This window comes from Centropristis striata, chromosome 12 (genome assembly GCF_030273125.1).
Source record: "Centropristis striata isolate RG_2023a ecotype Rhode Island chromosome 12, C.striata_1.0, whole genome shotgun sequence".
In the NCBI taxonomy this organism is placed as follows: Eukaryota; Metazoa; Chordata; class Actinopteri; order Perciformes; family Serranidae; genus Centropristis; species Centropristis striata.
In genome coordinates this window covers 28,385,052-28,410,115 of record NC_081528.1, presented here as the reverse complement: position 1 = coordinate 28,410,115, position 25,064 = coordinate 28,385,052, and the positions used below count along the sequence as shown (strand labels likewise).

Below are 25,064 nucleotides of genomic sequence, written 5' to 3'. Positions count from 1 at the left end.
TCACCCACCTCTTTACTAGGTACACCTGTTCAACTGCTCGTTAATGCAAATATCTAATCAACTAATCACATGGCAGCACCTCAATGCATTTAAACATGTAGACATGTTGAAGACGACCTGCTAAAGTTCAAAGCGAGCATCAGGATGTGGAATTAATTTGATTTAAGTGACTTTGAACGTGGCGTGCTTGTTGGTCTGAGTATATCACAAGCTGTTGATCTACTGGGATTTTCACGCACAACCATCTGTAGGGTTTACAGAGAATGGTCTGAAAAAGAGAAAATATCCATTGAGCGGCAGTTCTCAGGGCCAAAATGCCTTGCTGATGCCAGAGGTCAGAGGAGAATGGCCAGAATGCGTCAACAGTAACTCAAATAACCACTTGTTACAACCAAGGTATGCAGAAGAACATCTCTGAACGTCGAACCATGAAACAGTTGGGCTACAGCAGCAGAAGATCACACCACCACCACAACATTAGGTACACATTTCACCTATAAAGTGGCCGGTGAGTGTAGTTAAAACATTTAAATTTTGACCTGATGATTGTGATTCAGTATATCAAAAGTTAAAAGGTCCTTTTTGCAATTCACCCTGTTGGATATCTGAACCAAAGAAGCCGGGAACAAGAAAACAGAGGTCACATTTTTATAAACTGCTGAACATCATCAGCTCAAATGCACCCTGGGAATAAACAGTATCTGTATACAAAATGTTGTGTTTAAATCATCCTCTCCCTGCCCTGGTCAGCTGGTGAGACTTTTTCCCAAGATTGACAAACAGGGAGGCTTCCTCCTCACTTCCTCCTCTGCTGAGAATGAGAAACCACTCCGCGGACAACAAGGGAATGAAGGGTTCTTGAAAGCATATTTGTGGTCATCTGTGGGGTGTGTTTGTGTAAGAGAAGGACAGTTAGGTTTTGAATATGTACTCAACTATTCGTTATGTGTCTAAATGTGTGGGTGTGGGGAGGGGATCACTTGTATGTGGTAATAACAGATTAAACAATTAACTTTTTACATTTTCTACAGATTTTTTGAGGTGTTTATTCTCTTTATGGAGGCAGATTTCTGTCACACCACATTTTCTCAGCTAAAAACACACAACCAAAATACACAGCTATATATTTTTTTTGTCTTAAATTATATAACACCTCGTATACCCTTTCTCCACTACAGAATCTGGCAGCTGGCCTAGAAGTGGATGATGCTGTTTTCTCCAAACTCTATCCCAAACTTGAATGTTCAGCTTCTTTTTTTTTTACTATATAAGTTGTTTAGTGGTTGCTGCAGTGATTTGTGTGTGATGTTGGCATTTTCTGTTATTATTGGCTGTATAGTGCCAGCATTTTCTACCGCATTCTCAGTTGCTTTGAAGAAAAATGTAATACCTGCTCCAGGATTTAAATACCCTCCCACTCCAAAGACAAAGTTTTGATATTTCAACGACTATATATATATATATATGTATTACAGGTTTGTCATTTTTCCTTACTGTGATCCAGCTTACCTTTTTGGTATGACAGATCTGATAATCTGATATAATAATGCTTATGAATAAGACTGGGCCTCATGCAAGAACAATTTTGTATTCTTATCTTTCCATTCTCTTACACTTTATAATTTATACACATTTCACACTCAAAATCATTTCAAACTAATGAAATATACAACATATTAATAACATGATTCCTAGAAAGCATCTTTATTATTTATTGTTTCAGACACCTATGTGATGCGTGTATAATTAATCTCCTTCATACTCACTTTTTTTTACTCACACAAATGCATCTTTTACTTTAGAACAATGTGATTTCACAGAAATATGAAACCAAAAAGTTGGTTGTTTTTGGGCTGAAATAAGTCAGTTTGTTACGTTATTTATCTTACGTATTTCAGTTATAATACGTCAATGTTGGCTTTTGGTTTCACGCAGGACATAAACAAGGTTTTCATGGGTAAAAATCCCATCAATCCACCTCACCTCCTCCCTATGTGGACTTTGATTAAATATTTTTACTGTAGAACCAGGGAACTCATGTGTCCACCGCAACAAAGGATCATAATTGACTTTCCGCTAGCATTGTGTTGAGAGGTTGTGGTCATTTTAGCTGTTTTAGAACCATTTCCTGAAATTCAAAGAGGATATCTGCTCTAAGATTGACCCTTGACCTGCTGACAATTGTTCATTCTGTACCTGCTTAGCGACTCTCGGGTTCGTCGTATTATTGTTCCCACCACCTGCTGCACCCGACTGGCCCTCCGAGCTGGAGACCTGCTCCGACATCGCTCCTTCTCCTCCATTTATCTAAAGAGACAAAGACAAAGAAGAACATGAGCCACAGACATAATTCCAACAAGCAGAACACAGAGAGAAAGGGAGACGTGGAACAAAGATGAAAGGATTTGGAGGCAGAAAATAAGTCAGTAACTGTTAAGAGTTTAGCTCTGTCTTGTTGGACTGTGCATTCAGCATCAGAATTGTGCTCCAGCTAAATTTGCATTTCATCTGCTCTATTTTTATATTCAGAGCATGTCGTCGGCCTTGAATACGATGAATAATCAGATATGTGAACAGAGCAGGAAAGGCTGAATGAGAAAAAGGAGAGAGGGGTGGAGTGTAGTCAGCATGAACAACACATGTCACACACATTTCCCTAAAAGACCTGATTCTCAACAACAACTGCACATTCACACGATAACAGGATTCACAAAGAGTTCAACATAAATATGCTAAAAAATTGCATGTTCACTACAAATCTGCAGCTGTGCACTTTCTGCTTGGCCTGCCCTTTAAACAGGAGCATGTTCAAGACATAATGAAGAATGGAGGGCTCAGTGAAACCCCAGGGAGGCAGAGCTGGTCAGCACTGAATCCTTACCAAACCTCAAGACTTACGACTCCCCTCAATTGTGTTTTGTTTCTGTCAGCCAATCAATACACGCTTGTAGAGCCTCTGATCATTCTTTGACAGGGTTTATTATCTAGTGTACTGTATAAGGGGTGCTGCATTGTTCGTGTTCATGTTTCTTTGTGTAAGATGTAACAACAACAAAGGTTTTAGAGGGCAGGGATGTGTTGCAGAATACGATTTCAATGACTTTTTGAATATTTGAAGTGGCTCTTCCATTTGTTTGCGTAATTACGGGGTTTTGATATTTTTTTGTCTTATGATATACTTAATCTGCTGCTAGCGGCTATGAAATGGACTATGAAGCAAGAAAAAAAGGGAGGGAAACTTTGGCAGGGACGCGAAAGAGTAGCAACCCAGACCTGATCAATAGAGCTAACGATGATGAATGTGCTCCTGAAAACTAATGATCCGTACCTTGGCCTCAGCAGCCAGCTGCAGAGAGCTTAGTTTGATCAGATCCCTGAAATATGGAGGAAACTTCTGCAAGCCAAGACTTTTGTGACGATCTTAAAAGATGCACAACAGTCTTCTGGAAATCTGCCAAACATTTTAAATGCATTTTGAAACATCCCTTTGTGGAGAGAAGGGTAAAGTTATTACAGCGCAATTATCTTATTGTGCTTAGGTCTCTGACTTATGGGGAAAGGATACACACTGCATAGCAATCAATAAAGGACATCAAGCAGTAGCCTGCTGTGAGTAAAGTGGTATTCAAGAGATAGAATACCAAATTAATTTATCTTTTCTTTATTTTAAAGGGGACATAATGCTCTTAATTTTTATATTTATTCTCCTTATTTAAGTTTTTTTGTTGACCACAAGAGAGCCCTGCACAAAAATTCCTGTGTTTGGACTGTGGTCTGTTCACAAATGGCAAATAAAAACCTTGAACCTTGAACCTTTGTCAGGTTCATAGTTGCATTTTGGGTTTCTGCTAGAACATGTTCACATGCTTTAATGTAAAAAAAACAAAAAAACCACAAAGTGCTCTATTGAAGCACCTCTGCTCTGATTGGTCAGTGTTTCTGGGTCTTCAGCATCTCTGCTCCCTCATTACCAACACTCCGAACTCATCAAATATTTCTCTGCTTGTTAAATTATAAACTTCTGTGTTCATAGGAAACTTACGGTTAGGTTTAAGGGAAAAAGGGAACAGGATGGGTTAAAATAACTTCTTTCGTATGTAACTACTGGATGCAGTTACAAAGGTGATGCAAAACGTGACGGAGAATGTTACATATACCTACCATGGTTTACAGGTCAACTCTTTAATAATACTGACTTTTTGTTTGAAACAGGACCAAACACCGGCCTCTATAGTCTGGAATTTGTTTACCTCGCCCTTAATGAACTTTCACGTTCTTTGTATTACATTAGTTTCTAAGAGCGTCTTATAATGATGTAGATGGGTGTATGCTGGAGTTAGTTAAAGGCCCGGTGCATGATGCTAAAGGCTGCACTGACAATGCGTCAGTATTTGATTGGTTGGTAGTGAGACCAGTTTGTCATTGCAGCAGGGGAATGACTGTAAACGCACTGTAGCTGCACTTCCTATACTTATGTATGGTATATTGGTGACATCACAACTTTATGGTACAAGTGATGACAGTTTCTGAATACAGGGTGTGTGCATTTCTACGTGGATTGAGCATTTTGATACTTTAACAGTATTTATACAGCACCTAGACCTGTTTTATAATAATAATAAAAAAATACATAAATATTTCTACAACATGGGACCTTCAAACAACCCCAAACAAAAGATTCAAATCTACAAAAGATTACAGCTTTTCTCTGCTGAAATGGTTGTAGGCTAGCGATGACTAGCCTGCATCAGTAGTAGTACAGCATGCAGTGTAGGTCTGTCCTTTAAGAGGATTAGAGGCCCTCGTAATGCACGGGCCTGCGCTGGTCAGGGTGTCACTTTAGCACCTCCCGCTGATCTGGATTGAGGCAGATTGACGTGGATGAGGAGGGATGAGTGAGGCAAGGTAGTATCGACACAACTGCAACGTTCGATCATTGAGAAAAGCGTCATATAGATCATGAAACATGTTTGGACTGCTTAGAGTGACTTCCTTGCATTGTGTGGAATTTGCAGTATGGATGTGCATGTATGTGCTGTAGTGCTGCAGTCAGTGCTGAGTCAGGTGACCGTTTTTGCTGTCATTCTCCTTCTTTCTCTATTCTGTCTTTTATTTTCTCCTTTCCCTCTCTCACACCCTCACTGTCCTTGCCGAGTCAGGTAGTCATCTCAGATGACAGTCTCTCTGGGCAGCAGCAGCAGCCAGCCATTTTTATAGACATGCACATCCTTGATCCAAGGTTTCAGTATCCCCACTCTTTAAAATAACACCTCATATTTATAACTTAATGAAAGCAGATTGTGTGTTTTGCACACATAGTTCAACTCTTAAAATGTTTTCTTTAACAATGAAATATTCTACCTAAAAATAAGGCATTTCATTTTAATTCCACTAGTCAGCTTCTGGAAAAGGCAGAGAAAGATTTGAAATATTCTGTCCTCAAGATACCAGCACATTCAGGAGCTCCAGCCTTGTCCGCATATTTTAAGAAAGCAGCATTTTAAGTAAAGACTGTGAGAGTGTGACTCACCGTGATGTGGCTTGTCTCTTCAGGACTCCAGAACACAAATACCCTCTCGCCCTCTGAGACATTAGCTCTGCAGACCCTCCAGGATTGGCTGAAAAGAGGTGGAGGGGGGTCCTTGTGATCATCAGGGCCAATCCCGATCTGGTGCGGCCACCTGTGCAGAGCAGAGCAACGCTATCAGGGAGACCTGTCAAAACCCATAAACAAGATGCATACCCACACGAGCAGTTTATAATTAGAGCATGAAACGACCAGTTATCAAGTCAGATCAGCTGTATCTGCTTTGGATTTTTAACCTATTTATAAGCAACAGAACTATATTCCAGTTGTTGATGTTTTCAGAGTGAACATGCAAGTATGTCAAGCAGAGCAGATGTGAGTCCAAACCAGCTATGTGGTTGTGGTTTTTCAAGAGGCCCCTCCCCTGGTCCCCAAGGCTCTCTCTCTTTCTCTTTCTCTCTAGTCCTCCATAGCCTCATAAGCACATGGCGTTGTGGAGACGAGGCACTCCATCTCCGTCTGGTTGTCTAAATTAAAATTTCATACTGCCCAGTTCAGTTAACAGTTCTTACTGGGCGCACTCTAAAAGCAAAGAGGACAGCCTGTGAATCCTGATGTGGGGGAGAGAGAAACGCTGCCAGGCAGACAGAGATCTTGGCCAATAATAAAATAGGACAAGTCTTTCATATGAACATCGGGGCCGATATGGCTGAAACCTTAGCAGGCCTCGGGTTTGGGGAGAAAAACACATTCGGGGAGTGCTTTGTTGTGAGAAGCCTGGCTGTTGAATTAGGAGAGACATTGAATAAACATTCTTGATCTCGTCTAAGGAAACCGTCTCATTTTGCACTTGAATGTTGATCTGCGAAGTAAACTCTCACTCCTTTCATCTAGAAGAGGGAGCAGAAATCAAGGAATTGATAGTCCCATCTGTGCAGCTCTTCCATCAGGCCCTGTGTCCTGCACACAGAGCTCTTTCACGAGGCCCATGTGTCCCAGTGAAAAGCCAGCAGAAGACCTAGACCCACACAGACTGCAGGGCACATGAATAATGCATGGGGCTAATGCAGCTAGCCTCCAACCGCCTCCTTCTGCCACTTTGCCAACACAGGCAACAAGAAGAGCGGAGCACAGAAGAAGAGAGACACACAGGAAAGACGTATGGGGGTTGCAGAGGTGAGGAGGGGGTGGGAGAGGGGAGAGGGGCTCTGAAGGGCTGAGAAAAGGGAAGGGAAAAGAGAATTGGTTGAGGCAAAGAAAAGAACGAAAAGACAGGATATTGCAGGGGGGAGGAAAGGGGGAGAATTTTAAAGAGGGTGAAGAGGGCAGCGGCAAAGAAACAGGAGAGTAAAGCTGCAGGAGAAGAAAAGAAAGAACAAAAGTATCTACAGTGAGACGTAAAAGAGTCTGTCCACAAAAAACCCACAATCAATGCAGCATTCCTCCACCGGCTGAGAGCAAACAAAGCCCAGCAGCAGACATTGATGCATTGCTAAATAAATAAATAAAACAGCAGACCTGTATGATTGCTACATTTCTCATGCGTTTTTATACTTTCCCACAGGTATGTGGTGTCTTGACAGAATACTTTACTCTTGAAATGAAGTGAGTGAATTATGTAAGTCTGGACAAGCAGCATGCCTGTGCAAGTGTGAGGTAGTAGCTGTGTTTTAAATAGTGAGATTTTTGTGCTTGGGAGGCACTGATTGCCCAATCAATACGGGATTGGAACATATCAGTCATACTGTATGAGACAGATTTAAGAGGGGAAAAGTTCAACAATTAATAATATGCTGCAATGGAAATAGACCTTTCCTATGCACACCAATTTTGCACTGATATGACTCTGCAAAGGTACTCAGAAGACTGCTTTTCTAAACAAAAACTTTTTGTTATACATTATAAAAACAATGTATTACATTATCAACCAATTGTAGAAATGAATAAAATTGGAATAATTAAGTTTTCAGACACAATCCTCTGTTATTTATGATTTAATTTTCATTGTGATATGTTTGGAAGAGATTGATTAATACAGTTTTGAGAAGATATACACTTTATCCGTCATACTTCATGGAAAGAGGTAAAAAGAATATTTAATTACAACTTTATGGGCGACCGTGTAGATATCAAAACAACAGCATCAATCACTGGTGTCCGTTTAAATACATTACAAAATAAAAACAAGATAAATAACTACATGAAACCATTTCTAAATCACACTTTTTCTGCATTATATGTTCTCTAAAAAAAGCTTTTTAATATTGGTGCATATTGGAAAACATATATGCTGAAACTAATAGACACTGATGTTTGTGACAGGGTAAAAATGGGCCTATAAAATCAGCTGACATCTGGATAAACGAGATGGATGTTTGTTTGTGACTGGATGTGTTGATATAGTTTTGCTGTGGCCTTTATTTACGTCAATCCAACAAGGATCCTTTCACCATGGAGGCAAGTGAGAAATACAGGGTGAGTAATTGATAAACAAATGGTCATTTTAACATAAGGGAGAAGTATTCCTCTAATAAAGAGATTGTTCCCTCTTTTCTAATTGATGTGACAGCATTTTCCAATCCAAGACAGTAAAGCCTGTGTCTCTGCGTGCTGGTGATGAGTCTGCTCCTAATCTGGTTCTGAATCAATAGTAATCGTGAGTCCTGTCCTGCACTGCCCTTAAGTCCCCAAGCTGCCCACAAACACGGCTCATCAGCAGCCTTATCCGGCCTTTCACTCTTTCCCCCCTCTCTCCTCCTTTTACCTTTTCACCCCTCCGCCAATCTTCACTGAAGATTTATACAAAGCTCTGTTAGGTAATAAAAGCTGTCTATATCTTTCTGTTTGGATGTCTGTGTCTCATTTTTCTGAGACAATGTCCGCCCCGCTCTGCTCATTTGCCCACACAATGCGTCTCTGTCTCGGACAAAACAGTCAGTTATTCAATCCTGTCGGCTGGTATGAGCACACATGCAGTTCATAGAAGCACTCCACTCTCTCCTCAGGGGTTGAGAGGTGGCGCTGAGCTGGCAGCTTCTGTGCAGCCAGCTGGATAGAAAACAGTCCAATTAACACTGCCGGGCCAGACCGGGCCACGGCAGGTCAGACCAACCTCAACGAGGCCAGGTGAAGTGGCATTAGGACACGAAGGGGAAGGAAAAAAAATGCCTAGATCCAGCTGCTGCTCTGCTAAATAACATAATCCGAGCTAATGGATATGACAATCTGACTGACAGGAGGAATTTCACGGTAACAAACTTAAACTCTTGTCAATCAGCTCTGTGCACTAATAAATGAAGGCTGGGATCAGCTCTAGGACACTCTGTTAATGCAGTTACAAACACTCAAGCACACACCACATGCACGCACACACACACATAAACACACACAAATCACAGTGCTTAATATGATAAACAAGTGGAGCGTCACAAAATCAGTAACCAGACTCCAGCAGAAGCTTTGCTAACAACAGCTTTTATTTAAAAAGGACCAGTTGGCTGTTATTGACATCTTGTTCTCAATCTGTCCCACACACACACACACACACACACACACACACACACATACACACACACATACACCCTCCAGCCGAACAAGACACACCGGATACAGCTGCTCCGCATGAGACACAGGGTAGCAGCAGGAGCAGCAGGGGTTGGTTCAGCAACTCGACAATTCATTTTGGCTCACAGTCGCTGCCAACAAAGTTGGACACAGAGCACAGCGAACAGTCAGTCCAGCAGCAGCAGCACACTTGGCACAAAATAATTTGTTTGTGGATGACTTGAGGTGAGAGTGATTTTGATTTATGAGCAGCAACTGGATAGCTTCAGATTTCATAAATCTTAGTTGTAAATGTGAGGAACAACAAGTATGTTACAAACAATAATGCTCCAAAGGTTCATTTTCATCTTCCAAAAGGCTGAAATAAGGATGATATGCTGTGCTATTAACTATTTATTTTTAATTATGATTCCTATCTAAAATTTAACACAAGCAGCTTCTAAGACAATCAATCAATTTGAATTGTGGATAAGAAGCTAGTGAGACCTCAGCACTGCCAGGTTCTGAATGAATTCAGCTTTGATCACTTTATTAATTTATTTAATACTACTCAGCTGTTGTTGTGACTCTGGGTGCACAAATAAGGTAAGACGTATTATCATAAAACCCCCTGTGGATAGATGTTTTGTTTCTATTAGTATATCCTTATTCACAGAACTCAAGTTTCATCATTACTGAAATGATTTTAAACAAGAGTTAAACTGAAATATCTTTAAAACTCTTGGATGGATTGCCATGAAATCAGTTAGTTGCAATTATCATCTTTTCAGAATTTTTTTTTGTCTGCAACAACAAAAAACTGCGCTACAACCAAAGAAACAAGTACAACAAAATGAAAGTGACTTAAGTGTCATATCACAAGGATTTGTCTAACAGAGCTCTCCTGGAAGGTTTGAAGGATCTTTGAGCTCAGGTATCCCTCAAGGACATCACTCTGAACCTTCATCATGAAGGGAACTCATATTCACCAGACAGGATGTGTTACATCACTGAGGATTGCACACGCCCTTACCTCACCACTTGGTACAGACATTCATGCTCCCCAAAGGATGAAATCTAATATCTGATAATCTGACGTTTCCTCTCGTGCCACCTGAAGGTCAAAACTTTCACTTATTGAGTAAACTATGTCAGAAAACTATTGGATAGATTGGCACAAAATGTTGGTATAGGTATTCATCTTTCCCTCAGGATAAAATAAACTATTACTGTTCCCATCAGTCTCGTTTGTACTTCATATTAACTGCTAATAAGCAAAATGTTAGCATGCGAACCAAGCTGCAGCCTCTGAGTCAATCCACATATAAGTAGTCTATATCTTTATCTTATCTTATCTTATCTCCTTGTTTTACCATAGACTGTACAAATAAATGTTTTACAGTCTGTGATGCAAATGCACTAAATTAAAGTGATGAAAAAGGTAAAGAATACATGCATTATCATGTTAGCATTGTCATCGTGCTGATGGTATTTAGCCCAAAGTGCAGCTGTGACCAATTACAGCCCCACAGAGCAGCTAGCGTGGCTGTAGAATAACTAGCTTGTTATTGTATAACTGTTTGTAAGGTTTTGTATTGTCCTGTTTTCTTGTAGAGGTTTGTATTTGTGAAACAAACCATACAGAGACATAAACAAACTTTAGGCTTTATCCACAGCTTTTGGCACTGGTTCGAGTTATGACGTTCATTCATAACTGCTTCTTACGAAATCAGGTCGTGGGGGGCTGGGGCCAATCCCAGCTGGCCGAGAGGCGGGGTACACCCTGGACAGGTCACCAGACTATCACAGAGCTGAAACATAGAGACAGACAACCATTCACGTTCTCATTCACTCCTACAAGCAATTTAGAGTCACCAATTAAACCTAAGCTGCATGTCTTTGGACTGTGGGAGGAAGCTGGAGGACCTGGAGAGAACCCCCACAGAACCATGCAAACGCCACTCAGAAGAGCCGCAAGCTGGATTTGAACCTGCGACCCTCTTGCTGTGAGCAAAAAATGAAAGCATTAAATACATTCATCTTGCACTAAAGTCCAACAAAGAAAAGGTAGACAAACAGCACTGTCACAGTCAACTGTAACAGTGCTGTTTGCTAGTTTGTTTACGTCTGTTGATTGCTGCTGTTTGCTTGTTGTGTTTTCTGGTTATTTCTCTGTAACTCGTCCTCCAGACATAATCACATTTCCCGTTCTTCATTCAGCCTGTCAGCTCATTCCATTAGCATTATGAAGACAGGGCTCACCGTGTGCCGCTCATTTCATTTCCCCTTTCATCAGCGACCTGGAGAGGCTTGAGTTCCCCAGCGCACTATTAAATAATGGGTCTTTTGAAGATTAATAGTGTGCTGCATTGTGTTACAGATCTCTATCAATGGTTCTGATGGTTCTGGAGAGAGACAGACAGCCAGACAGAAAGAAAGAAAGAAAGAGGAAGATCTTTGGATGTTAGAGGATGATAGATGTTGCATGTCTGGAAAGCTGTCTGCCTCACTTCTGTTGCTGTCTGAGCCAATTTCCTTCAACTCAGTGATCCTTCAAAAAACTGCACAATAGTGGTCTTATCTTTAAGTAAAAGTAATATGAAGGCAGCCAGTGAGCCAACAGCTACAAACGACCTCTGGGCTCTGGAATAATACTTACATATAGCTACTGTATGACTTTAATATTTCATGCCGAAGCCGAGAACAGAGGAGGCTAAACCTGGTTATACAGAGCTGATGATTTACTTAGGCTTTATTATTTTTTTAAGCTTTTCATAGTCTTAATGTTTCACTATATGCTCATAAATTGAGTTGGCCTACATTATGGCGCCACTGCCAGTCAAGTGTGCCATCACCATGGAGCTGTCACATCAATGAGGTCACGTCTCCCCTTTCCTCTGCAAATGCAATACTGGTAGTTTGCTGGAAAAACACACATTTACAGTAAATCCATCTGTAGTGCACATCCATCCATCTATCCTCTACCATTATCATACACCTTTGGAACCCCTAAACCATGAATTAATTGAATTCCTTTACCAAGAAACACCGATATCCATTAATCAACAGCTTCCAGTAGTCATTGGCTGCAACAATACATATCGAATTCCTGAACAGCTGCAGTTATTGATTGATTTAATGATCAGTTGGTCAAGGCATGGGGCTGGAGCAGCAAACACCAGCCCAGCAACACAGTGTGCCCTGGAGACATGAAGCTAAGACTAAAGAGGAGGAGAGGGGGAGAGGATGGCTGGCTGGCTGGCTGCAGTAAGTGGGACAGAAGAGCAAGATCGAGGCTAATGCAGCCAGGCATCAAGGCTCTCCTGATGTGCAAGTTCTGCCATTCGTGTTTTTCCTCCGGCAGACTGACCTCGGAGCAGCAACTCCCATCACATGTTGTAGCATACATCCCTGAGTCACAGTACAAAGCCTGCAGCAGTGGCAGAGCACAAACTCTCACTGCACACACGAGTGAAAGCAAAAACACTGAGCAACCACAGCCACTACATCACAGGACCAAAATGGCATTCATTCATTAAGTGTGTGTTTGTGTGTGTTTTCAGCTGTGGCCCACGAGCAGCTGCATGTGATGCTGTTCAAAAAATACTCAATGATTTCCTTAAGTGATGTCTCTATGCACAGCTAACGCCGCGGTGTAACACGTGTTTAAATGGAACCGTAATCAGCGGTCATATTAAATCATGTCATGCATTAAATGAAGGCCCCAGAACAGCAAAACGCATTGTTCCGGTCTAGTTGTGTTGCGCTTGTCATGCCTGGCACGGCACGGAACAGCGCAGGGAAGAGGCTGCCTCTGGCCAAAAGGATATGAGCAAAGAAAAAAAGGAGAGGCGGCTGTCCCAGGGAGGCTGCACATCGCCTACGCCCATTCATAATGTGCGTGTTTTACTACCCAGACTGCTGGCAGCCCCCTGATCCGTCAGGATTTAGTCATCATTTCCAATCTGTAGCCAGTGACGGTGATTTCACTGCGCATGGATCTACACTATCACTGCATAACACATGTGTTTGTGAATATGTACGGGTGCCATTCAGCGTGCTGAAAAAAATGGCCAGATTTTTTAATGTAATTCTGAATAGTAGCCTACCGATTTATATTCCTGAATGTAGGTTATGAGAAGGGACTAACTACGTATCGACCGTGTCTATCGCTCATAAATGCTTGATAAATGTCCTTAAAATAATCAATATTTACCACTGCACTGACCGAACACTAACTTTGATCGGTGGCCGCAGCCACGCCGGTCAAACCATGAGGCTAAACAAAGAAAAAAAAGGTCAGTCTTTTGTTACCTTTATAATCTTAATCGGATTTAAATCTCCCCATCGCTTCCCTCAAACAGGGACGTGGTGTAGCCTGCAGGCGTTGTGAAAGCGACCATCAGTTAAATTATTCATTCCGATGTGATAAATATCAGTCCAAAAAGCAGGGATGAATGGATGCAAGGTGCCGAGGCGCCTCCGTGTACTGCCGAGCGCTCCTTCATCAGACAATAACACCGGGAAATACCGACAAAACTCACCTAGTGGTGTGTGAAGGAGACAGACGGACCGGGAGTCTGGGAGGGTTGTCCCCCAAAAAGAGCAGCGATGCGGAGAATTTGAGGAGAAACGGTGTCTGGTTCTCAAAAATATCCGCGGCGTCCTCCCGGGCCGGATGGTGATGGTGATGTGGTGTGTGTGGGGGGGTTGGCTATGTGCTGGATGCTGTCATCGTGTTGGGACTGACTGCTCTCTGCCTAATCCTCGGCCCTGAGCTCAGAACCCACCCCCTCCCTCTGCTCGTCTCTCTCTCCTCCCTGCCTCCTCCGCTGTCTGCCCGAGGACCCCCACCCCTCCTCCGCAAGGTCAGCTCTATCCAGTGAGCTACATCCGGTGGTATAATAATAATAATAATAATAATAATAATAATAATAATAATAATGACAACAACAACAATAATAATAATAATAATAATAATAATAATGACAATAATAATAATAATAATAATAATAATATATTTTATTAGGCTTTTAATATATACTGCTAGCAGTTTTTGTTTTTTGTTAAGTCCACAAATTTCTAATATTTTGAAAATCATATACTGAATGCCTTTATCCAACTAAATAAACGCTGATTTTACTGTAATTTTTAAAAATCTTTATTTATAAGGACTTTAATATTTTATTCCTAAAGAAGTATGATATATTGTGTGATTTTCACGTTCACACTCACCTTAATTCAACAAATACAATATTAACAGACTAGACCACACGATAATTCTACTCCTCAAAGAATTGTCACCAGCACTTATTGATGCACTAATAGCTCTTATTGCAGTATACCTTGATTGTTTGCTTTTACTCTTCCTGTAAGTCGCTTTGGATAAAAGCGTCTGCTAAATGACTAAATGGAAATGGAAATGTAACAAAAACAAAGCAAGGCCTGGTAAAGTGGTAAAGTGCCCCAGGGGCCCCAAAGGTCCTATTAATTGTGTGTCAGCTGGTCTGTGGGAATTTAATTAATTGCCAAATGAGATGGAGAAATCTGCACCACAAGTTACAATATCAGTTGAAATGATTAGGTCTTTAGATTAGATTGGTTCAAAACCAATTTACCATAAACAGGGGGGCAATGGGAGTCCAGTGATTTTTGCCAAGTAGGTTAATTTGGCCATTCCCCAAAGCCAACATTTATTTTATTTTTTCAGGGATACAAGTATGTATTGCTATTTCCTTCAACAATAACACATTATATTATAGTGAATATGACTATTTTAAGTATTTTTATCCCTCAAGAGGACTTACACATCTATAATATTTTCCACAGAGCAGCATGTACAGACAACATAAAGAAAATTGATCATCACAGGGATACAACAGAAGGTATTTGAATATTTAATTTGATATCAAATCAAAGTTAAATAATATACAAGTGGAACATTCAACATATTAAGCCATACTATCTGATCGTTGCTATTTTTTTTAACACGTATTAATAATTTTTTTTTCTGACTGCAACGTGTACGGTGCCACATTTGAGTTTTGCCTTTCTGCTGTCTTCGTGCGGTTTGTCCCTCCCTGCGCTCTGTCGTTCGTCGTCATTTCCGTTGTACGTACTTCCGGTTTAGATTATTTCATCCATGCTCCCGAAACGGTGAATTTTCAACACGAAAAGGTAGACAGAAGAACAAAACCCGGTCAAACCACAGCAAACATGTTCAAGCTGGAAGGACTCGGGCCCAAAATGGACCCAGAGGAGATGAAGAAGAAAATGCGACAGGATGTCATCTCATCGCTACGAAACTTTCTTATTTACGTCGCCCTTCTCAGAGCCAGTGAGTCCAGCCAGATGACATTGACATGTAGCTAAAAACTAACAATACGAACATGTTTGAGTGCTTCACTGATGTTTAAGGCACTCTTTGGTCACCTCATGCATCTGATAATCAATTATATACACCACAGGAAACATTAGCATACCAAAATGTTTTTTTTTTCCGACAACACGAGCTAAACTGAGGGAAAAAAACAAAATAATCAATATATTTATATTGTTTAGGCCTGTCACAATAAACACATTTTAAACGACAGTATCGTGTCGATGTTGTTTTAGTTTTATAGCGATATTAGAGCATAATAATTACATCCTTTTTCCACAGAAATTCATTTTTAAATCTCGAGAATATGAAACATTGGAATTGAAATGTGGAAAAGAAATATTAAAATATAGATAAATAAAACATAAATAAATAAACTATAACCAAATAAAATAGACTTTCTGGCTCTGTTAACAAAAAACTGCACTGAGATAATCATGTGAATTGTATTATTTTATTATTAAAATAACATATAAACAGCTGGAATTGCTGCATGGGAAATTGTTTTTTTCGGCAATTAGTACTGCCTGTCAAACATTTGCAGCATTACTTTAAACACAAAAAAGCACAAAAAGTCACACATGTTAACGACAATATTGAGTTCAGAAAAAAACTATTTTGTCAATTTTTATGTATCAAACGATAAGTCGACATAGTAATTATCGTGACAGGCCTAATATTGTTAAAGCAAACTAACCTCTGTTTTCTGTCTTTGCAGCCCCATATGTATTAAAGAAGCTGGACAGCATATGAGCAGAGGCGTAGATCTCTTCTTCCACCATCTACGAGAGTTTACTCCATCAGAGACAGTATGGACCACCATCAGCACACAACTGCAGCCATCGCACGACATCCTGCTGGAGACCACTGGTGTCTGTCCATTACTGCACCTGGGGAAACACATCGATCTCATTTCTCATGTCTTGTTCCTTTTTGTAAACTTTAGTCTGCCTCATGTTGTGATCACTGTTAGATGCAAAGTTTGATAATGTGCACGCCTGCTGTGTTCACACATTAAAGGTAAACCATGTTTATTTTGTTGGATTGTTTGTTCATGGCAGAAATGCTCAGGCCTGCACACAATGAATGGAAACTATCAAACTGCATTACAAATGTACACTGTAAGGCAAACATTTTTTTGAATATTTTCATGATTCAGTTTTAAACCTTCCATTTGAAATCACTGAAAATAAAAATAGAGAAAAGGAAAATATTGTAAAGTGTCTTACTGTCTCTGTTTAGACTTAATAACAGACATCTGAAGCAGCAACCACTAATTGTACTTGTCTTTAGATTGTTACTAAAGCTATTTGTGTCTGTTTAAATGCATTTTAACTCACTGATGCATGTTTAGTATAGGTCACAGTGCTGAAAGATACAGTATGTTATTTCTGCTTGTCTATAATGACAGTTTCTCAGATGTATCATAGTTTATAGCTTTTTTTAAGGACCTATCAATTGGCTATCATCTGAGAAAGGGACTTAATTTGTACAAGTCAGATAGATACTTTATTTCCAGAGGGGAATTTACTTGTCAGCAAATTTACACAAACAAAACCACACTGAACAAAGAATAACAAAATAAAAAATATAGCAAAAGAGTTCAAAGTAAAGTTATTAAATAAGTATATCCCTGTTCAAATCAGATGTGCATCAGGTGTTTAAAATTAAGTTTGCGTTAAGCTTTAAGGCATCCACAAAAGCAAACCTTTTTTTATAATCAGGTTAAGTCAAAAACGTCATCTGCATCAAGTGCCAATTCGAGCCAAAAAGCCCAAGATTATTTGCCAGTGAAAGATTTAACACCAACATCTCTCACATATATATTTTTTAAAGTTAACATGCAATCATAAATGTAAACTGGTTGATATTTAAACCTACTGTGAATTATAAAACATGGTAAAATAAATGTGATCCGCATTTTGCAGCAAGTATTACCAAGTTATTTGATAAGATTTAACCATCTCTGACAAAAAGTGTAACAAAATTAAATGTAGATGAACTTCTGTAGGATCGACGGCTGGGGGCGCTGTTGTTTTAATCTAAGGCTTGAAACAACAAACGATGGAGGCGTCGACAGGAGAGGCGAAACCGGGCTGACTGACAGTAAGCGCTTTGAATCAGAAGCATTAATAATAACCACGAAAAAAAATCTATTTCGGTTATTATATATGGGTTAGCAGAAGAAGAAGGGCTTTGTAGATCTTATCCGGCTGCTCTCGGACACAAAGCTTGAGACCGCGCCGCATCCTCCCTGTTGATCCAGGCCCGCCCATACTCCAGCCAGCCCGGGCATCTGTGGGAGACCAACAGACAACACGCTACAGATCACACCGGAGGACGGCTTCTGTGTCAGAGTCCAGTCAGCCTGATGCGGATTCAAGCAGATTTGATTTGATAACAAGACGCGTTTAACAGCGCTGTTCCTCACAATGACCTTCGTTGTGTTATTGTGTAGCCAGAAGCGCCACGGGTGCTGAAAAAAAATCCCTGTCATAAGAAAATCCTACTGCCTATTATGGATTTTCCAGGTCATTTCCAGCATATTTTCAAGCAGCTCAACCACCAGCGGCTCCATGCTCAGCTGTGTGACTGTGTGGTGGTGGTTGGAGGCCAGAGCTTCCAGGCTCACCGCTCCATCCTGGCAGCATGCAGCTCCCACTTCAGGGCTCTCCTGAGCTCCAGCGATGAGGTAGGGGGACCAGGAGCTGACACAGGTGGAGGTGTTGGTCCCAGTGTGATGGAGCTAGATCCAGAGGTGGTGACCCCAGAGGCTTTCTCCACCTTGCTAGACATGATTTACACCTCCACCCTCTCTCTAGGGGCCTCCAATGTCATGGATGTGCTGCTGGCGGCGTCGCACTTGCACCTCAACACTGTGGTCAAGGCCTGCAAGCTCCACCTGTCCAGGAAGAACTTTCCTGCATCTCCTCCGAAAGGTTGGAGGTCAGTGCAGCAGCAGCAGTGTGCATCATCTCAGGCGGAGAGGTCGGCCTTGCTTCCACAGGTCACGTCTGTCCTGGAGGATGAGGAGGAAGTGGGAGAGGAGGTGAGTCAGTCTGGTGGTGCTGAAGACCAGGGCGTGAGGAGGAGGGAAGTCAGTGGCGAGCAGAGTGCTCTACCCTTCTTGAGGCACAAGAGAAAGTCACAAGACGATGGCCTCGGTGGCAGAAAGAGGTCCTGCAGGCTGCCTGAGGGAAACTACAAGGAGTGTTCACCTACTGTAACCAGAAGCACCGTCAGTGCAGAGGAAGGTGGAGACGTGCTGCTGTCCCCGGACTGCCTGAAGACTGCAGACGGACTTTGGGAAAGCCGAGGCGAAGAGGAGGAGGAGGAGAAATATGAAGCAACCAAGGGAGAGTCAGAGGAGATCCAGCTGCCGAGCCAATCCGACAGCAGCACAGGAGGTGTAGGATCGTGGGAGATGGGCGGAGATACAGATGGAGACACTGTGGTCAAGGTAAAGGTGGGAGAAGAAGGAGAAGATGAGGGGGAGGTGCCAAAGATGGCTGTGGAGATGATTGAGGTGAAAAAGGAAAATCTGAGCTCATACTCCCCAGATTTGCCAAACGATTGCCTTTTATCTCCACCAGGAGACTGCACGGACACTTTTGATGCACAACTGAACGAGGAGAAAATGGCCACAGCCTGCACAACAGAGGCTGATGTTAGCTCTTTGCAATCGACGCTGTGCTCAGATCTTCATACTGATGTACAGAGAGAGGCTGAAGATTTGGGCGAGGAGTCAGTAGACGGTGAAGGCCTCGAAAGCTTCTCAGAACTCGCCTTTTCCTGCTTCCTCAATCCCAGTAGTGAAAGCGTGATGGGAGCTTTGGAAGAAGAAGACAACCTAGCCAGCCTCACTGCTGCTGCGACTGCTGCAGCCGCCGCCAGCGATGCTCCTGCAGCTGCTGGTGAACTGTGCCAAAACAATGAAGAAGCCTCTTCTGCTCAGTCCTCTGATTCCTCACTAATATTTCCAGTAACGTCTGTCCCCTTGCAGCAGCTTCTCCCGACTCAAGGCCCTGGTTTCAGCGACACACTCATCCTCCAACCCAGCCAGAACTCTTTAACAGGGTTCCTGAGTGGCATCAGACCAGGCCTCAGTCTGGAAACCTCCCTGCTCCAGCCCTCCAGGGCCGGGAAAAGCTCAGGTGCAACTACCTTTCGCCGCATCGCCCCCAAAGCGCCGCCTGGATCTGAAGCCGGCACAGATCACTCTTCCGCAGGGGATGCTGCTGAGCGGCCGTCTCTGACCAGAGCTTCAGAGGATGTTCTGTCCAAGTGCAAGAAAGCAGCTGCTGAAGACCATGTGCTGCTCGTGGAAGGGGAGAAGAAATACGCCTGCAAAATCTGCTGTAAGACCTTTATGAACCTGACTGACTGTAAGAAACATATTCGTGTGCACACGGGAGAGAAGCCCTATCCATGTCCAAAGTGTGGCAAACGCTTCAGTCAGTCCTCCCATCTGTATAAGCACTCGAAAAATACCTGCCTGAACTGGAAAGATGATCAATCATTCCCAGATACCCTGCTGGGACCTGCACTTACCTGATAAACATTTGTTGATTACCACAACTCAACACAATTCTTTGGAAAAAAAAACCCCATCTGTAAACTCAATTATTTATTACCCCACTCTCATCTATTTTTGTGAATCAAATCATGAATCAAAGCCAGCTAATTACTTTTCTTTTTAGATTATTTTATTTCAAGCTCTCAACCATATTTTTATTTAAGGATTATTCCATGAAATGAAAAAGATACACATTTTGCCAAACTGATATGAATGCACTGAAAATATAAAAAAAAAACACCTTTGTTTTTTTGACTGCTGTCATAATAATGATGAAAATAAATTATGCATTGAGTATTTTTTATTGATCTTAATCTATTTCTAAAATAAACACACAGAGAAAATTACATTTAAACTAAGGCATATGTTTTTATTTTTCAGACAAAAATAGACTGGAGTGTTTTTCTGTTTTGTAACATTATTTGGAGCATTATTATCTGTATAGAAGTGCAGACAAATAAATCTAATGATAATGTTAAAGGCAAGCATTACATTTAGGGTGAGAGACAGAACAAACCATTCTAATTTGAAGGAAACACTTTAAATGCACAGTAGAAAATGTTTTTTGCGGTTGTATAGAGTTTTTTAATGAACTAATGTTTAAGGGGGCATATTTTGCAAATTTTCATGGTCTGAATGCCTTCTTGAAATAAGTTTTCTGATTCAGGCAGGCCACAAAATACTGAATGAGTTACCTTATTTCACAGTTGGCACTCCAGACACCCAAATATGTGCAGAAGCACTGAAAAAAATAGTTTTTACACAATATGTCCCTTTATGGAGCGCTGCCAGTTATTTCATTAGCCTCTTTACAAGAACTTGGTTACATGTCTGCGATAAGAAAACCTTTCTGGGTTATATAAATACATTTGAGTTGACTTGACACTTCCTTCTTCAAAAGTGCATCTTATTAGTAACTATGACAGGATCAAATAAAATGATCTAGATGCAACTGACAGAATGTAAACATGTATAAGAGTATTTCTGAACTACATTAGTATTCTTCTATTTCCATCCCTTCACTTTGATCTCACACAGGAGACCTTTACTAGACCAGCACATTACATTTACAGTATCTGTTACTGCATCACTGGGGGAGGCACAGCGGCTTGGCTTCAGGAGCTAGAAGGTGAGTTCACTGGGCATGTCTGTGCCCTGTAAACCTCCCAGCAGGTTTTTAGCTGACAGTGCTGCCATGATGCCTCTGGTGGAGTAAGTAGCACTGCCGATATGTGGCAACACCACTGCACAGGATCAGAGAGGACAAGAAATACCATTAAAAATAAAATTGAGTCACATTAAGATTACATGTCGTTATTTTTGTCAAATAAGAGGCCAAAAAACACATTTTACACCCTGTTTACTCACCACAGTTTTTAAGTGTGAGAAGAGGGTGGTCTGTTGGGAGGGGCTCCGGTGTTGTGACATCCAGTCCAGCTGCAGCGATCTGTCCGCTGGTCAAAGCCTCGTACAGATCATCCTGGTTCACCACAGCTCCCCTAAAACAATTAATACACCACAGCTTTATCCTTATTAATTTTAACCGCAAACAATAACTGCTGTTAGAAATACACGACATCTGTCAACCATAAAAGAGTCATAAAATCATCAGGTTGTAAAAGACAAAAGATTTAAAAAAAAAATACAGTGTACGGAAAGGTAAGAGTAAACTAATAAAAGCACCTTTAAAGGAAATTAAAACTCAAGTAAAATCAGGAAAGGCTCTCCGACTTAAAGTGGACCTGATTTTGTTGGACAGAACTTTCCTCTTTGTCTCTGTACAAGGATTTCACTTCATACTGGTGGAAACAGAATGAAGAGGTTGGAGATATAGCAGGGAGAGAGGCCATGAAGAGCCTTAATCTGCAATCAGTAACATTTCTTTCTTTCTACCTGCTTGAGTTGACGAAGACAGCTGTGTTTTTCATCTTGCTGAAGAAAGCTTTGTCACACAGCCCCTGGGTTTCAGGCGTCAGGGAGCAGGAAACGACTATGAAATCGCTCTCAGACACAAGTGTATCCAGGGGAACTGTTCAACAGGAGGAACAGAAGGTGAAGAGAGGAAACAGATTTGATATGCAAATTATTATTTTTATTAGATTTATTTTCACTTCTTCTGTTCCTTTCACTGCAAGTTTCTCTCCCTTTTCTTACCAAACTCTCCTTTGACCTCAGCAGCGTCTGCCTTAACTGTTCTTCCAGAGTAAAGCAGCCTCTTCACTCCGAAGGGCATGAGTCTCCGAGCAATGGCCATGCCTGAACACAAAGACAAACAAACAGGTCTTAAACTTAATCAGGAAAATAATATCACATGATACTAGTTACATATGAAAACATCAGACTTTGCTACAGGACCTAATCATATGATTTTCTATCATATGGTAATGATGTCACAGTGCTAAAGTAAATGAAGCAGCAACAGCCAACCTCACCAATGCGTCCAAGTCCAATGACTCCGACTGTGCTGCCAGAAAGACCGTAACCACACAGCCAGAGAGGCTTCCACGAGCTCCAGCCTCCACTGAGAGAGAAAAAGACAGTGTGACCGCTGTGTCGCTCAAAAAAATTACAGTGATTGGTGTGATCAGTGATCAGTGTGAACGTGGAACTTGGCGAGACTCACTTTTTGACCTCCTCCACTCCCTCTGGTAATCTGCGAGCGGTGGCCAGCAGCAGAGCTACTGTCAGTTCTGCTGTGGCGTCAGTCAGGACATCTGGAGTGTATCCAACACGTATACCACTGGTGAAAACAAATCAATATCACTTAGAGGCACCAAGAGACAGTTAATCCTGCTAGTAGACAGTTGGCTTTATATTCTATAACTATAAACTGTAGTTTCTTTTAATCTAACCTACCGTTTTTTTATTTCATCCATTGCCATGTGATCAAATCCCACTGACAGGGTGCTGATTACTTTCAGGTTTGGCCCTGGAATCAGAGACAGATCAGCTGAAACACTGAAATCTAAACACTTTATCAACAGATTATTGCTAACGTTTGTTAATTGAAACACTTGTTAATGACGGTTTCTACAGAGAGCACAGATGGTTCATATCATGCTAAAATAAAGTAAATAAATAGCTGATTAAACATATTTCGACTGATCAGTACAATAGCCCAGTTTTAGCTGATGAGTACCTGCAGCATCCAGAACCTCGGCATCAATCTTGTCTGACAGCAGACACAGAATACCATGTGCTCCCTGCACACCTTTGAGAAGGTCTGCCCTCTGCACAGGCTCATCCGAGTCCCACAGAGACACCTCACACCTGTCACCATGAAGACAGAAAAGGACCAAATGCATAAGCTTGCATTCACATAGGCTAGCTGAATGAACTGACTGTCGTGGTGCTGGCTGTGTGTGACCCTGTGAAAGGTCAGAGTCTGTCAGAAATGTGTAACATGAATCCTAGCGAAGCTAATGGCTGACTTAACATATGATACAGGAAAACACAGTCAGAGTTCAATGATAAGGACAGACATACAACCTGCACATAGTAAGTTAGTACTGCCATGCAAGTAACAGATATTAGAGTTAGAAATGCTGCATACACTCCCGCCGCTGACAGGAGCTTCATCCCCTCCTGCGGGATGCGTCTCGTCACAAACACCTTCATGAGTTGGCCGACACTTGGCATCACGCTTAACGGCCGCAATGAGCTGTGAAGTCCTCCACCGCAAGACACCTCTGCACACTGTACACTTCACTCACTGTTAGACTTCAGGAAGTACTTCATAGTACTGCGCATGCGTGGTGGAACTGTACGTTTAACTAGCTGTGAGTATATATCTTTAATATGGCTGTAAAATGTTTGTCTCTGACGGACGTCTTCTCTAGGCACTCTTAAGATAAAGATACAATTTTAAAAAGTGGTCCTGTCTACTTTCTGGCTTTTCAAGATTGTTAAAGGCTGCGTTAAATAAATACATCATCACTTTATTAGCACCTGGCTCTGTGTCGTTCAGTACTTTTAAATTACTTTATCTGGGAGCCAAATTGTCAATCTCGCTAACATCTCATCCTAGTAAGGACATGTTTCCATTTTTCTCATTCCTCTGCCCGGGATCATGTGAAAAAGTAAGGAGCGGACAGTGACGTCACTCTGGCAAGTGTTGGTCGTGTGACGCATGCGCATTGCGATTTCCCAAAAAAACCCAAAAAGTGTTTTTGTTTCCCTGAGTCACAGCCATAGACAGTATAAAATATATGCATATGAATGCAACAGCCACCGGTGATACGTACACTCATTAAACTACTGTAGGCTTACTCCTCCAACTTTGCGGTACAGTAGATTACTTCCACTTTACTTGAATAACAGGCCTATTTATTACATGTCAGAGGGACATATTAAGTGGAATAATAAGTAATATGTTTGTTTTTTTCCATAGCAATAGGACATTATAGAAACACTACAAGTAAAGGTCTTGCATTGTTATATTTTATATTTTCAATTTAGGATTAGCATCAGACTGTAACTGCATTATTGGCATCATAAATAACAGGACTCATTTTGCAGAAGCGCTCGTTTTAGAGTAATGTAAAAAAGTAATTTGATAATCATTGATAAATTAATATTACAGCTGATGAAGGTGGGGCTTCTTTTTTTAGTATTTTGTATACTGCTGCATAGCTTCCTCATAACTTCCCCTCAGGGTAAATAGTCTTATAGTCTTTGTCCTATCTTACCTCCTATTTATAATAAGACATCATAATTAATTGTAGACAATATTGTGTATTATTAATCTGAATTTGCCAAAAAAATAAATACATTTAGCAAATATTTCCCTCTGAATTATAGAGATTTAAAGTCGCATAAAATGGAAATACTCTAAATAAACTAGAAGTACCTACGATTATTACTTAGGTGCAGGACCAGGAAATGTAGCCTAGTCTTAATATACTGTACTTTCCCCCCACTACACTCAGTTGGCATCTATCATTAGTGACTTTGTAAATTAAGATTTTACAGTCAATTTAAGATGGGCTCATACATATTTTATGCTGGCCTTCATATTAGATCAGAACTTCCATCCACTA

At 41.2% G+C, this 25,064-nt stretch overlaps 4 protein-coding genes across 5 annotated transcripts in view; 2 read left to right on the top strand and 2 right to left on the bottom strand.

Moving 5' to 3' along the window:
• Window positions 1-13,790, bottom strand: part of frmpd1b (FERM and PDZ domain containing 1b) — a 29,585-nt gene extending 15,795 nt beyond the window's left edge. The window contains exons 1-3 of one of the 2 annotated variants that reach the window (XM_059345528.1): window positions 13,615-13,790; window positions 5,531-5,681; window positions 2,197-2,307 (exon numbers count right to left, since the gene is read on the bottom strand). In XM_059345528.1, coding sequence (XP_059201511.1) covers window positions 2,197-2,303 — 107 coding nt within the window. In that variant the 5' untranslated portion in view covers window positions 2,304-2,307; window positions 5,531-5,681; window positions 13,615-13,790. Of the gene's footprint in view, window positions 1-2,196; window positions 2,308-5,530; window positions 5,936-13,614 lie in introns of those variants that run through there. The other variant, XM_059345529.1, reaches the window with a different exon arrangement.
• A 1,358-nt stretch (window positions 13,791-15,148) lies between these two features.
• tomm5 (translocase of outer mitochondrial membrane 5 homolog (yeast)) lies at window positions 15,149-16,660 on the top strand. The gene is made up of 2 exons (XM_059346669.1): window positions 15,149-15,407; window positions 16,168-16,660. Exons 1-2 carry the CDS (start codon window positions 15,287-15,289, stop codon window positions 16,200-16,202), a joined length of 156 nt encoding a protein of 51 aa, XP_059202652.1. The 5' UTR covers window positions 15,149-15,286; the 3' UTR covers window positions 16,203-16,660.
• Window positions 16,661-17,487: 827 nt separating this feature from the next.
• On the top strand, window positions 17,488-20,129 carry LOC131982098 (zinc finger and BTB domain-containing protein 5-like). Its single transcript, XM_059346667.1, has one exon. It carries the CDS (start codon window positions 17,968-17,970, stop codon window positions 20,002-20,004), a length of 2,037 nt encoding a protein of 678 aa, XP_059202650.1. The 5' UTR covers window positions 17,488-17,967; the 3' UTR covers window positions 20,005-20,129.
• A 9-nt stretch (window positions 20,130-20,138) lies between these two features.
• grhpra (glyoxylate reductase/hydroxypyruvate reductase a) lies at window positions 20,139-24,068 on the bottom strand. The gene is made up of 9 exons (XM_059346668.1): window positions 23,579-24,068; window positions 23,165-23,295; window positions 22,882-22,954; window positions 22,649-22,765; window positions 22,458-22,546; window positions 22,180-22,281; window positions 21,919-22,054; window positions 21,394-21,524; window positions 20,139-21,269 (listed from the first exon to the last, which is right to left on the bottom strand). Exons 1-9 carry the CDS (start codon window positions 23,662-23,664, stop codon window positions 21,148-21,150), a joined length of 987 nt encoding a protein of 328 aa, XP_059202651.1. The 5' UTR covers window positions 23,665-24,068; the 3' UTR covers window positions 20,139-21,147.
• Window positions 24,069-25,064: the final 996 nt, after the last annotated feature.

Coding starts and splice junctions, on each gene's coding strand:
- tomm5 (XM_059346669.1), top strand. CDS start 15,287: ATGTTCAAGCTGGAAGGACTCGGGCCCAAAATGGACCCAGAGGAGATG. Junction 15,408..16,167: donor CGTCGCCCTTCTCAGAGCCA/GTGAGTCCAGCC, acceptor CTGTCTTTGCAG/CCCCATATGTATTAAAGAAG.
- LOC131982098 (XM_059346667.1), top strand. CDS start 17,968: ATGGATTTTCCAGGTCATTTCCAGCATATTTTCAAGCAGCTCAACCAC.
- grhpra (XM_059346668.1), bottom strand. CDS start 23,664: ATGCCAAGTGTCGGCCAACTCATGAAGGTGTTTGTGACGAGACGCATC. Junction 22,955..23,164: donor CGAGGTTCTGGATGCTGCAG/GTACTCATCAGC, acceptor CTCTGATTCCAG/GGCCAAACCTGAAAGTAATC. Junction 21,525..21,918: donor GTCTTCGTCAACTCAAGCAG/GTAGAAAGAAAG, acceptor TAATTGTTTTAG/GGGAGCTGTGGTGAACCAGG.